This window comes from Hordeum vulgare, chromosome 2H (assembly GCF_904849725.1).
Source record: "Hordeum vulgare subsp. vulgare chromosome 2H, MorexV3_pseudomolecules_assembly, whole genome shotgun sequence".
Lineage (NCBI taxonomy): Eukaryota > Viridiplantae > Streptophyta > Magnoliopsida > Poales > Poaceae > Hordeum > Hordeum vulgare.
The window spans coordinates 283,120,688-283,131,816 of NC_058519.1; the positions used below are offsets into that span (position 1 = coordinate 283,120,688).

The 11,129-nt window shown below is 43.9% G+C and overlaps 1 protein-coding gene across 3 annotated transcripts; it reads left to right on the plus strand.

The window, feature by feature from the left end:
- The first annotated feature begins 3,257 nt into the window (after positions 1–3,257).
- On the plus strand, positions 3,258–5,136 carry LOC123426094 (40S ribosomal protein S12). Of its 3 annotated transcripts, none has more exons than XM_045109868.1 (5): positions 3,258–3,315; positions 3,408–3,465; positions 4,128–4,428; positions 4,704–4,769; positions 4,866–5,136. In XM_045109868.1, the coding sequence occupies exons 2-5, from the start codon at positions 3,461–3,463 to the stop codon at positions 4,923–4,925; spliced, it is 432 nt and encodes a 143-aa protein (XP_044965803.1). In that variant the 5' UTR covers positions 3,258–3,315; positions 3,408–3,460; the 3' UTR covers positions 4,926–5,136. The 3 variants fall into 3 exon arrangements, with proteins under 3 accessions (XP_044965803.1, XP_044965805.1, XP_044965806.1); XM_045109870.1 differs by having other exon boundaries at positions 3,271–3,307; XM_045109871.1 differs by having other exon boundaries at positions 3,285–3,337.
- Positions 5,137–11,129: the final 5,993 nt, after the last annotated feature.

Consider the following 11,129-nt stretch of genomic DNA (forward strand, 5'->3'; position numbering starts at 1 on the left):
GGGCTTGCGTCAAAGAGAAGATCTCATACAACCCATGAAGTCTGACGTCAAGTTGTGATCGTCATCAAGATTGCGATGTGCAAGTTCAAGTGGATCAGCACGAAGATATCATGCTTGAAGCTTGCCGTCCATTGTGGTGGCAATGGACTTGTGAAGATATGCTAAAGAGTGGCTCACCCATAATGAGTACGGGGGAGCAATCAACTAGTCTTCATCAAGCCAACGCAATCAAGAAAGGTGGTCCATCTTGAGGAAGCCAAGATCATCATCATCTAGCTCAAGAGGACGAGGTGCAAGGTATAGGTTTGCCCTTGATAGGTTTTCCGTTTAGGATAGATTGTTGTACTATCAAGGGGGCTCTCAAGTGAGTAGCTTGATCGTATCGTTCGTTGAGAGCTCAAACCATTTGCATCCTTGCATCATACTTCTTGGTTCTTGTTTGGTGTTTCTCTTTGTGAGTTTTAGAGCTTATGGTCATCTTCGTGACGATCTCGAGTTCATCGAAAACGGAGTCCATATGCATCTACTATGATGTTTTCGATGTTGGAGTTTTTGCTGGTTCTTCATTCATAGAGGACTCACATTTCAATATCATTGGCATTTTCATATCTGCATGGTCACTGTTTGGATAGCTCTTGTCGTCCTGAATCCAACAAGCTTGAGTTTGCTCGATTCAGAGCTCGTATGCGAAAGTTATGACTGTTTCAGTCGCGAGCGGTAGTACCGCTGGCCCTAGCGGTAGTACCGCTAGAGCTGGCGGTAGTACCGCCCCTGGCCAGCGGTAGTACCGCTCCAAGTTTTTAGTACCGTCATCTTTGCGGTTGTACTGCGTCAGACCTTTTTGCGAAGACTTTCTTGGCGGTGGTAGTGCCTTTGCACTACCAGGGGCCTAGCGGTAGTACCGCTGGAGTGCGAGCGGTAGTACCGCTGCAGCCAGCGGTAGTACCGCTAGCTGGCGGTAGTACCGCCCCTGGTCAGCGGTAGTACCGCTCGAGTGCCAGCGGTAGTACCGCTGGGCTCGGGCTGTAAGTGGGGGTAACGGTCTGATTCCTTCCCCCACTATATAAAGGGGGTCTTCTTCCCCCTTGGCCTAATCTAATTCGTTGAGCTCTTGTTCTACCTCCATTGTTGACATTCTTAGAGCTTGCTTACTCTCAATCCCTCCAATGATTCTTGCTTGTTCTTGAGGGAAAAGAGAGAGGAGATCTAGATCCACATCTCCACCAATCACTTTCTCCTCTATGTGAGGGGAACTCCTTGGATCTTGATCTTGGAGTTCTTTGTGAGCTCCTTGTTCTTCCTCTCATATTTCTCCATAGCTTTCGTTGTTGTGGAGGGATTTGAGTGTGAGGGACTTGACCACCTCGTGTGTTCTTGCCATTGCATTAGTTGCATCGGTTTGAGTTCTCCACGGTGATACGTGGAAGTGAAGTTTGAGAAGCTTATTACCTTTGGTACTTAGTACCCTACATATTATTCTTCGCGGATGCTTTGGCGTCCTAGAAGCTTGGTGGTGTCTCGGAGCTCAATCATTGTGGTGTGAAGCTCCAGTCAAGCGTCGGGGTCTCCAATTAGGTTGTGGAGATTGCCCCGAGCAATTTGTACGGTACCGGTAACCGCCCCCAAGGGTTGCCACGTGTACGGGTTCGGTGACCGCCCCCAAGGTTTGCCATTTGTACGGGTTCGGTGACCGCCCTCAAGGGTCCCTTAGTGGAATCACGGCATCATGCATTGTGCGAGGGCGTGAGGAGATTACGGTGGCCTTAGTGGCATCTTGAGGAGCATTGTGCCTCCACACCGCTCTAACGGAGATTAGCATCCGCAAGGGTGTGAACTTCGGGATACATCATCGTCTCCCCGTGCCTCGGTTATCTCTTACCCGAACCCTTTACTTATGCACTTTACTTAGTGATAGACATATTGTTTATTGTAATATATCTTGCTATCACTTAGTTGTTTATCTTGCTTAGCATAAGTTGTTGGTGCACATAGGTGAGCCTAGTTGTTTGTAGGTTTTCTGCTTGACATATTAAACATTAGTTTTATTCCGCATTTGTTCAAGCCTAAACCTTAATTATTTTAAAGCGCCTATTCACCCCCCCTCTAGGCGACATCCACGTCCTTTCAAACGCGAAATAGGATTTGCCTTTGTAGCGACCCACACGTGCGTTTTCATGGGACCTCCTATACGGCGTTGCAGGCGCCCGTTTGACCTGCTCGGGTCTGTAACACCTCGCCTTGGGTCGGTCCATCAAACTGCTCGGCTCCCCCGTAGGCCCTGAAAAAGTTCATTGATTTTTGAAAAATAAACTACAACGACTTTGCAAAAAAAGGTTTTTTAAATGGGAAAAATGTGGACATATTTTAAACATAATAATCAAATTTAAAAAATGTTTATCACATTTGATAAAGGTTCATTAATTTTTATAAAAAGTTCAGTGATTTCAGAAAACGTTCATCAACTTTGAAAAAAAGTTAATCGATGTTCAAAAAAAGTTCATCAAAATTTTAAAATTTTCATCGAGCTTGAAATCTTTTTATCATTTTTTTAAAAAGTTCACCGAATTAAAAAACAGGTCATTAATTTTGATAAAAAGTTCATCGAATTTGGAAAAATTCATCAAATTTTTAAAAAGTTAGTTAAATTTTTGAAAAAGTTCATTGAATTTGGAAAAAATCATCAATTTTTTAAAAACGTTCATTCAATTTAAAAAAAACTCATTAATTTTGGGAAAAGTATGGTGAATTTGGAAAAAAGAAATCATTGATTTGAAGAAAAAGTTTACGAACTATTAAAAATCATCGAGCCAACAAGAAAAAAAAAAGGAAAACAGAAACGAAAAAAGACAAGCAAAAAACGAAAAACAAAAGCAAAAAACGAAAACCAAAGAAAGAAATAAGAAAAGAGCAAAAGAAAATTATTCAATAGATCAGGTGTAGTGGCGCGGTTGTTACTATGTGTTAATCCGAGTTGGAGATTGAGAGTTCGATTCTCCACGGCGCGCCTGTTCCCTATTTTTATTTAGAACAGAAAGAAGAAAAGCCGAGATGGGCCGGCCCAGCACGGGTCGCTGCAGGCGTCCGTTAGCAGAATTGCACTATATCGAACGCCTGTGGCGTCAAATAAGATTTCTCCATTTTCATGGGCTCGTTACAGTTAAGATACCTTGTATAGGGCTTTATTTATGAGCCCAACAAAAGTGTTGCCTCCGGCCCGACTCCAAAGAGCTATATAATTTACGCGTTCTCCCAGCCGTCAAGAACACCTGCCGTACTCGCGAAAACCCTACCGCCGCCGCTCTCTAAGGTCCCAAGGTGGCGGCGCTGTGTCCTCACCGTACTTCTCCCTTTTCTGCCTTGCATCTAACCTCGCTAATCGTAGCTAACATTTCGCTTTGTTGCTCCAGGCTCCAGATCTCCCTCCCTCGTAGTTTCCTCGGTGGTCTTTTGAGCGGACGAGATGGCGTAAGTTCTCCCACAGAAACCTTGGCACTGCTCTTTTCTGTCGTCTTGATTGCAGTGGCGTGCTGCTGATATTAATTCCGATACGTGTTGTTATCTAACTAACGAATGATTTTGAGCTACTTATACGAGATCTGAGTGTTGGTTTGTGCCCTTAATAACATCTAGGGGCGGAACTGTTTAGTTCGTCCTTGGTTGACCTTCTCCAATTAACACTGATACACATGTATTATTTGTCGGGCGTTTGGGTGTTGTCTTTAGAAGTACTTTAATCTTTAAGTAGTTGTGAAGCAGACTGTCTAGTAGTTGCGTTCATGATTATTAATTATTACTATAAGATACTAGCTGAAATTTCAAAGCTAACAATAGCTGTATTATTCTGCCTGCATATTACAGATGCTTTCAATAGTGTGTCCCTCTTGTTATTTTACACTTTCAAACGATCTATTGTGTGATCAGCCTACGGTGCAATATAGTTGTGGTACTTAATTGTTTAATCTCGTATGACATGTAGATTAATGTAATATACAAGCTAAAGAGTAGTCAAGAGCTTAGAAAATTATCAGCTTGAATTTTGTTAAACACAGATTTTAAAACTGCTGATTAGAGTGTGTAACCACTGGTCATGTATCATGTTATTCATATCACGAGTTGTCATACTGCAGGGAAGAAGCCCCAGCACCAGTTGTTGCCCCAGTCGAGGCACCTACCCCGATTCTTGGTGAGCCAATGGACTTGATGACTGCTCTACAGCTTGTCATGAAGAAGTCAAGTGCTCATGATGGCCTTGTGAAGGGGCTCCGTGAGGCTGCCAAGTCCATTGAGAAGCATGCTGCTCAGCTTTGTGTGCTGGCTGAGGATTGTGACCAGCCTGATTACGTGAAGCTTGTTAAGGCACTATGCGCTGAGCACAATGTTCACCTGGTTACTGTGCCAAGTGCTAAAACTCTCGGAGAGTGGGCAGGGGTGAGGTTTCTAATGCTAATTTGTAATGTTCCGCTTTATTATACTTAATTGCAGCATGTATTTGACACTCATCCAAGGGCTTAGCAATGCTTTACTGTTGCTGGAGAATGCACTTCCTCTTGATATTAAAATTCTTTTGTTTTGTTTGCTTGTCTTGTAAGTTGTTTTAGCTTCTATTGTTGAATGCTTTGCATTATTTAGCCTTTCATTGTATTTAATCTTTATGTTTGTGTGGAAGTATTGAAATGCTGATATTGACATGCTTTACTCTGCAGCTTTGCAAGATCGACACTGAGGGCAAGGCAAGGAAGGTTGTAGGCTGCTCTTGCATTGTTGTCAAGGTGACAAATCTGCTCTAAACTGATATATGACCAAATGACCGGTTTCTTTTCACGTAAGCAGAACTTGACGTCTGTCTGAATTGTTTGATTTACCAGGACTATGGTGAAGAATCCGAGGGCCTTAACATCGTGCAGCAGTATGTCAAGTCTCAATAGTTGAGAATGTTTCATCATGCAAAACTTGTGTTGGGCATTTTGGTCCTTGGTTTAATTATGCTTTTGTTCTTGGGCTTATACTGTTACAAGTTTCAAGTGTGAGCCTAGCAGATATTGTTGATTTGGACATTTGAGCCTTTGTTTATCAGGCAGCTGCTGCCTTTAGCGTAAATCATCAAGAGCTGATAATATAATTCTCTTTGCAATATTACAATGTTGATGTTTTGCTCTGTAGCTGTTGCATGTGCCATTTGACCTCATTGTGTTTGTGTCTATGACTTCTACTCCCTCTGTTCCTAAATATAATGGCCAGTTCTTATTAGCTCTCTGGTGGAAATAAGCTCAAGATAAGCTCCTGTGAAAATAAGCTAGCTGGTTCTTTTTAGTGCCTGTTTTTTAGCTTATCTGTAGTATGAGCAGTGAAAAGTCTTTAATACCTTGGAGTATATTGTTGTTCTGATTATATTGGGTTGCTTTTATCATTTTGTAGCACATGAACATCAATGCAACTTCCAAACACACATGAACACAATCAAACATAAGGAATTATCTGTAGTATGATCAGTGAAAAGTCTTTAATGCCCTTGTATTATGTTTTGTTCTGATTATATTGCGTTGCTTTTATGATTTTGCAGCCCATATGAACATAAGTGCAACTTCCAAACATCACACATGTTATAATCAAACATAAGGAAGATTATTTTCTAACGTGCTGAGTATCATTGCTTTTTAATAGATGACCTGTTCCGCCAAGCATTCGGAGCATGCATTACTTCCTCCGTTCATAAATAAAAGTTCTTTTAGAGATTTTATTATTGGACTACATAAATTCATTTATTTTGCTTCGTTCGTAATCTCCTATTGGAAACTTAATTGAAGTTTCCAAGTATAAGTCTTTCTGGAGGTTTCATAAGGGGACTACGTATGGATGTATATAGACATAGTTTAGAGTTCAGGTTCATACATTTTACTATGTATGTACTCCCCTAGTGAAGTCTCAAAGACTTGTATTGAAATAGAAGGAAATACTAGATATTTAAGGTATGAAGTTGATAGGTACCCCAAGGAGGGCCTTGCTGATTTCAGTTAAAACCAGAAGCCAAAATAATCCACGAGTACAGTTTGAGTAACATCACATACCTCAAAGATAAAAAAAATATAATCATGTCTCAAGATACACGGGCTGAGAGACAACAACACACGTCAATAGTTGTTTCTCGGTTTGGCAATGGGTACCCGCGAACCCAATTGGTAAAAACCTAGGGTAAAGGCCACGGCTCCACCAATTTGATGCAGGACCGAAAACTCTGGATGATGTCCATGGCAGCATGAAGCAGCCCCCGATAACACCCCTCTCTTCCCTCGACCAAGCTTCATTGCAACCCCTCGCGATGAGAGAAAGCTGCAAGGCTACACCGCCGACGCCGATGATTCTGACGAAGCTCCATTGAAGCACCATCGGTGCTTCGATGCAGCATCCACGAAGCTTCATTGTAGCCTGATGACCCCGGCGAAGCTCCATTGAAGCATCACCGGCCTGATGACCCTGGCGAAGCTTCACTGAAGTACCACCTGGTGCGACGCAGCTCTGCCGCCGTCCTTGCAGCAACGAGGCACGTCGGGGGTTTGGTCACAACGACGGCCACGGAGAAAAAACGAGGGGAATGGAATAGGCTCGATCTGATATAGAAAAATGATAGATCGAGGCCCACAGGGACACGTGACAGTCGTTTGAGGCGGCTTAAGCGCTTGTGGAATTAATCGGTTTATTTAAAGTGTTTTCCTAAAAAATATTCATGGGTTTATAAATTGGAAAAAATTATATCCATTGGATAAGCCGGGTACGGAGGGCAATACCCATACCTATGTATCCGTATTCTCATTCATCATGTCAGGTAGGCCCTAAATGTTATTGATTAAAAAGGTGAAAACCCTAACCAAACCCTCCCCACTCCCCTTGATCCCAAATCCCTCCCCCACCCCGTGCCGTCAGCCCTGTTGTCGCTGATGCCTGCAGCGACGCGAACGGCCACCTCTGGTCCGCCCTCTACCTCCTGTCCTCCACGCGAGGCTGCCGGAGCACCTCCTGTCACCATGGAGCCTAAAGCCAAGGAGGCGATTCACTCCAGAGCGGATGCAACTCCGACGGATGAGGAAGGATTTGAAGAAGATGGCACTTGTAGTGGGTCTCGTGCGCCGACGCCTTCTCCTACCTCCATGCCCCTGCGTCTTCAGCCACCATCAACGGGGCAGGTTCCGGGCGCCGCTCCTGTGGTGCATGCTCCTGGCCGTGGAAGTGGAGAGGAGATGAAAGCAAGTCAAGTTGGCTTTGTTTTATGTTGGAGATGGTGAACCTATTATTGTGTTGAGATGTTGAACCTATTTGTCATTTGTGTGCTGAACCTATTTGCGGCCGTGAACTTATTTATGTGTCAAACTTTATGGTTGAAATGACAATATGTATGCTGAAATGTGGTATATTATGTGCTAAAATGTGATATATACTAATATACATGCTGAAATGTGATATATACATGCTGAAAATACATAGCAAAATTTTATTTAAACGTAACCAATGCTGAAATGTGATATGTACATGCTAAAAATACATAGCAAAATTTTATTTAAACGTAGGCAAGACGGGTATGGTTACCCACTGGTATTGCCCATACCCGGCCGGAGAGAGCACATAGCATCGTATGGGAAAGAATGAAGCCCAGGGTGCGGGTACGGATATAGGTTTGGACAATTGTTTTTGGGACGGATGAGGATTTGGACAAGCATTACCCGCACCCGAACCGTGCGGGTGCCAAACGGAGTTGTTTCACCAGCTGCCACCACGACACACACCGTCGATCACATGTCTGGCATGACTACTTGTCTTTCCATCGACCAGTTCTTTGTCTCGCTGCTCCCATTGCTCTCTCCATGTATTCGTACTAAAGTGAAAGCACCTGGAGGAGTCTGACCATGGTCCCTTGCGCTCCATCTTCAGGGGGGCTCACACTGTAGCTTGGCCGGAGAGAGCACTGGAGGAGGCTGACCCTTGCGCTCCATCTTCAGGGCGGCTCATACTGTAGCTTGGAGGCGCTGCGGCTTCATCTGCATCTCGACGGTCCGGCGGCGTAGTGGCTCCATCAGCATCTTGGCGGCCTCCGCAGCCACCCAAACCGCCGCCACTATGACCCTCCTCTGCGCTCGTGCACTGCCTCGGTGGATGTGCCGTGCCCAACTAAGCTCGCCGATGGCTGGAGCGTCATCGAAGGTGGCCTGTGCCACAGGGATAGGCGTTGACACGCGCTCGGCCTCGCCTCCCGTGTCTCTCCTCTGTTGGAGCGGGAGGTGGGAGGAGAACTTGCGAGCGGGCCCCGCCTATAGGCAGACCAGCGAGGCTGGCGGGTGGGCCTCTCCATTCCTCTTTGATTCCCTGTAGATCCCCATTCCTCTTTGATTCCATCTTAATATAATCCTTAACGATCCCACTCTAGTAGGGCTACTTTGGTTATTTTTCACATAACCAAAGGTGTCCTTGAAAGATGAAATTCCTATTTTTGGAACACTTCCATTTTCGTGCCTTGTTGTGTTGCTTCCGACGGTAAATGACGAAGTAGACGGAGTGCGGCTGAAGGACCATAAGAATCGAAGACTTCAGTGAGACAGGCAAGCAACCCTTTAACCATGTTCAGGAAACTATTTCTGTGCATGGAATTTTAGCACTTTACTTGTTGCATGAAAAAGCATGATGACGTGGTGATAACCTTGCTAGGTTGGTCTCCGATGCATTTCTCGTTGATACTTGCATTGTGCATGAATCTATTTTCTGTTGAGAGTTATGCGAGCGGGAAGTAGTTAGGATGCTATGTAGTTGGCTACGCAAGTGGGATGGGAATATGCATTGAGATGGAAAGCATAATGTTTTACCAAATACCATACGAAAACTCCATCGTGTGCCACTAATGCCCGAGGGAGAAGTTGAGCTAGGTAACCACTTGATAAAGCAGTGGTGTACCGAGGCAAGTTGTGTGTGTGTTTTCAAAAACAGAGTAGATTTAAGATGCGCTGACCGTCCCAACCATACATGTACGACCACACTACCATTTTTGTGGGAAGGGGTTGTGTTGATTACTTTGGTTGATGCTAGCAAAGAGCCCGCATTACTAGTGGCCGCAGAGCCGAGTCACTCTCTCGATACGGGGTCGTGCCTGAATGGACGACCATGACTGTTTTTACATACATTGAGCACACCGTTGTGTCCGCTCATGGATGGTATGATGTGATGTACATCATGAGGGACGGGTATCAATGACTGTACTCTTTTTTTAGTGTTGTCAAGGGAAAGATATCATTCGGGCTCTTACCTCGGGTACTTAACGTATGACGAGTCGTGGTTGGCACGAAAGTTCCTCGAGTCTTGTCGATAAAGTGTGCAACCTGTGAGAGTGTCAAACTATTCAAATAGCCATGTCCACGGCCAAGGGCAGTTGGGTGGTCCTGCTTAAACTATGTACAGTGTTTTACAAAACTTGGTGTGTGAGAGAGAAAGAAACCCTTGAACTAAGTCACATGACTTGATGAGATGATTAAACTTGAGTTGTTCCAACTCTGCTTATATTGATACCCATAAACTCATGATGCATGATTTACAAAGTGATAGAACATGGTATTGCATTCAAAACTAGCTTTCCGCAAAACTACCTACTTAGTGTTATACCATGCGTTGTTTACCTTATTCCGAACATGGGTTGCTTGCGAGTATATTCAGAAGTACTCGCTGGCTTGTACCTGGCTATTTACTTGGCTAGGCATGGAAGAGCAGGAATATGATGAAGAGTATCTTGGTGACAAACATGTGAGCTAGGACTCTTCCGAGTTAGAATGCGTGTAGGGTTAAGGCAGATGGCATGGGTCCACGCTACCGTTGAAGATTTACGTTGCGAGTGTTTATTTGACGTACGACCTTCATGGCCCCATCTACGAAAGACTTGACCATAATGGTCATATTTGTGTAAGACGCTATGTAATGGATGTAAGACTCTTGTTATGCAGTTTCCGTGTGTTCAGTGAGCATTGATCCTGGGATCACTATACACGTGCATTAGGTGACTTTGACTTATGAGATGGGGTACCCACAAAGGCTCATGCCTCAACCCATACCTCATCGAACTACTCACACATGGAGATCATATCGCAAGAAGAAAACATTGAAGAACACATCTTGGGATCGATTGGTTGCAGTATGTCTTACAATGGATGCCTTGTTAGATGCACGATTACATGTATGGACTAGATGCAAGAGCATTATGGTGGTGGAGATGGCTTTGGAGATGAAAATGGCGGCAACTAGGATTTGTGGACGATGAAGAGGTTCTCGCTGTGCTCGGCAGTCGACGCTTCTTCGATTGATATTTCTAAGGGGTCCCCTTTATAAAAGTTGTACACGTAGACGTGTAGCCTGAGAATCGACACCAAACAACCCCTCATACGGGTGCTCCCGCCCATATGGAACGTCGTCTTTTTCTCTGGATTCATTCTGGCACCTCCTGTTGATTCTTTCTTCCTCCATTTTCCTTCCTTTCCACTCCTTCATGTGATTTGTTCCCTTTTAGCCCATTTCCCGTGGAAAAACATCACGAAAGATTTTTGGCATCCTTTGCATTCATTAGTCGTTAGTGGCAATATTAGAGCGAATATCTCTCTTATACTTAAATATCTCAATTTAAACAAGGGCGAAATGAGTGTAAAAATATCACTCATCAACTCTCCAAGCTTAAACTTGATCGTTCTCGAGCAACATGAAGAGAAATCTGAAGCATAAGGAACTCAATTGTTTAAACTGAAATAATGAGAGGGTTCTAGTTCACTTACGATCGGTATGGCTAGATAGCCCTCCACTTCTTAACGTGAAAACTTAGGATAGACGTAGTGGTGGCATGGTTATAGTGCAAGTGTTGGTGAAGCAAAGATAATAAACACAAAGTTCTTGATCTGCTAGATAAAACAAGTTTGCAATATTTCATGTCATTTAATCTAGAAACACTTGCTTGTCGGGAATGCACGAAAGAGTTTTTATTTAGATAGAACCATCAATACATAAGTTAGGGAGTGGAAAGCATGTAATAAAATATGTTGCTCAAGTGCTCATATGCACGCCCATAATTATTTCCTTCTCTAGGCTCTCAAGCACTTCATTTCAATCATTGTTTG

Excerpts from the sequence above, each read along its gene's own strand:
- LOC123426094 (XM_045109868.1), top strand. Across the intron at positions 4,429-4,703 it reads CTCTCGGAGAGTGGGCAGGG|CTTTGCAAGATCGACACTGA; the intron begins GTGAGGTTTCTA and ends TTTACTCTGCAG. Across the intron at positions 4,770-4,865 it reads GCTCTTGCATTGTTGTCAAG|GACTATGGTGAAGAATCCGA; the intron begins GTGACAAATCTG and ends TTGATTTACCAG.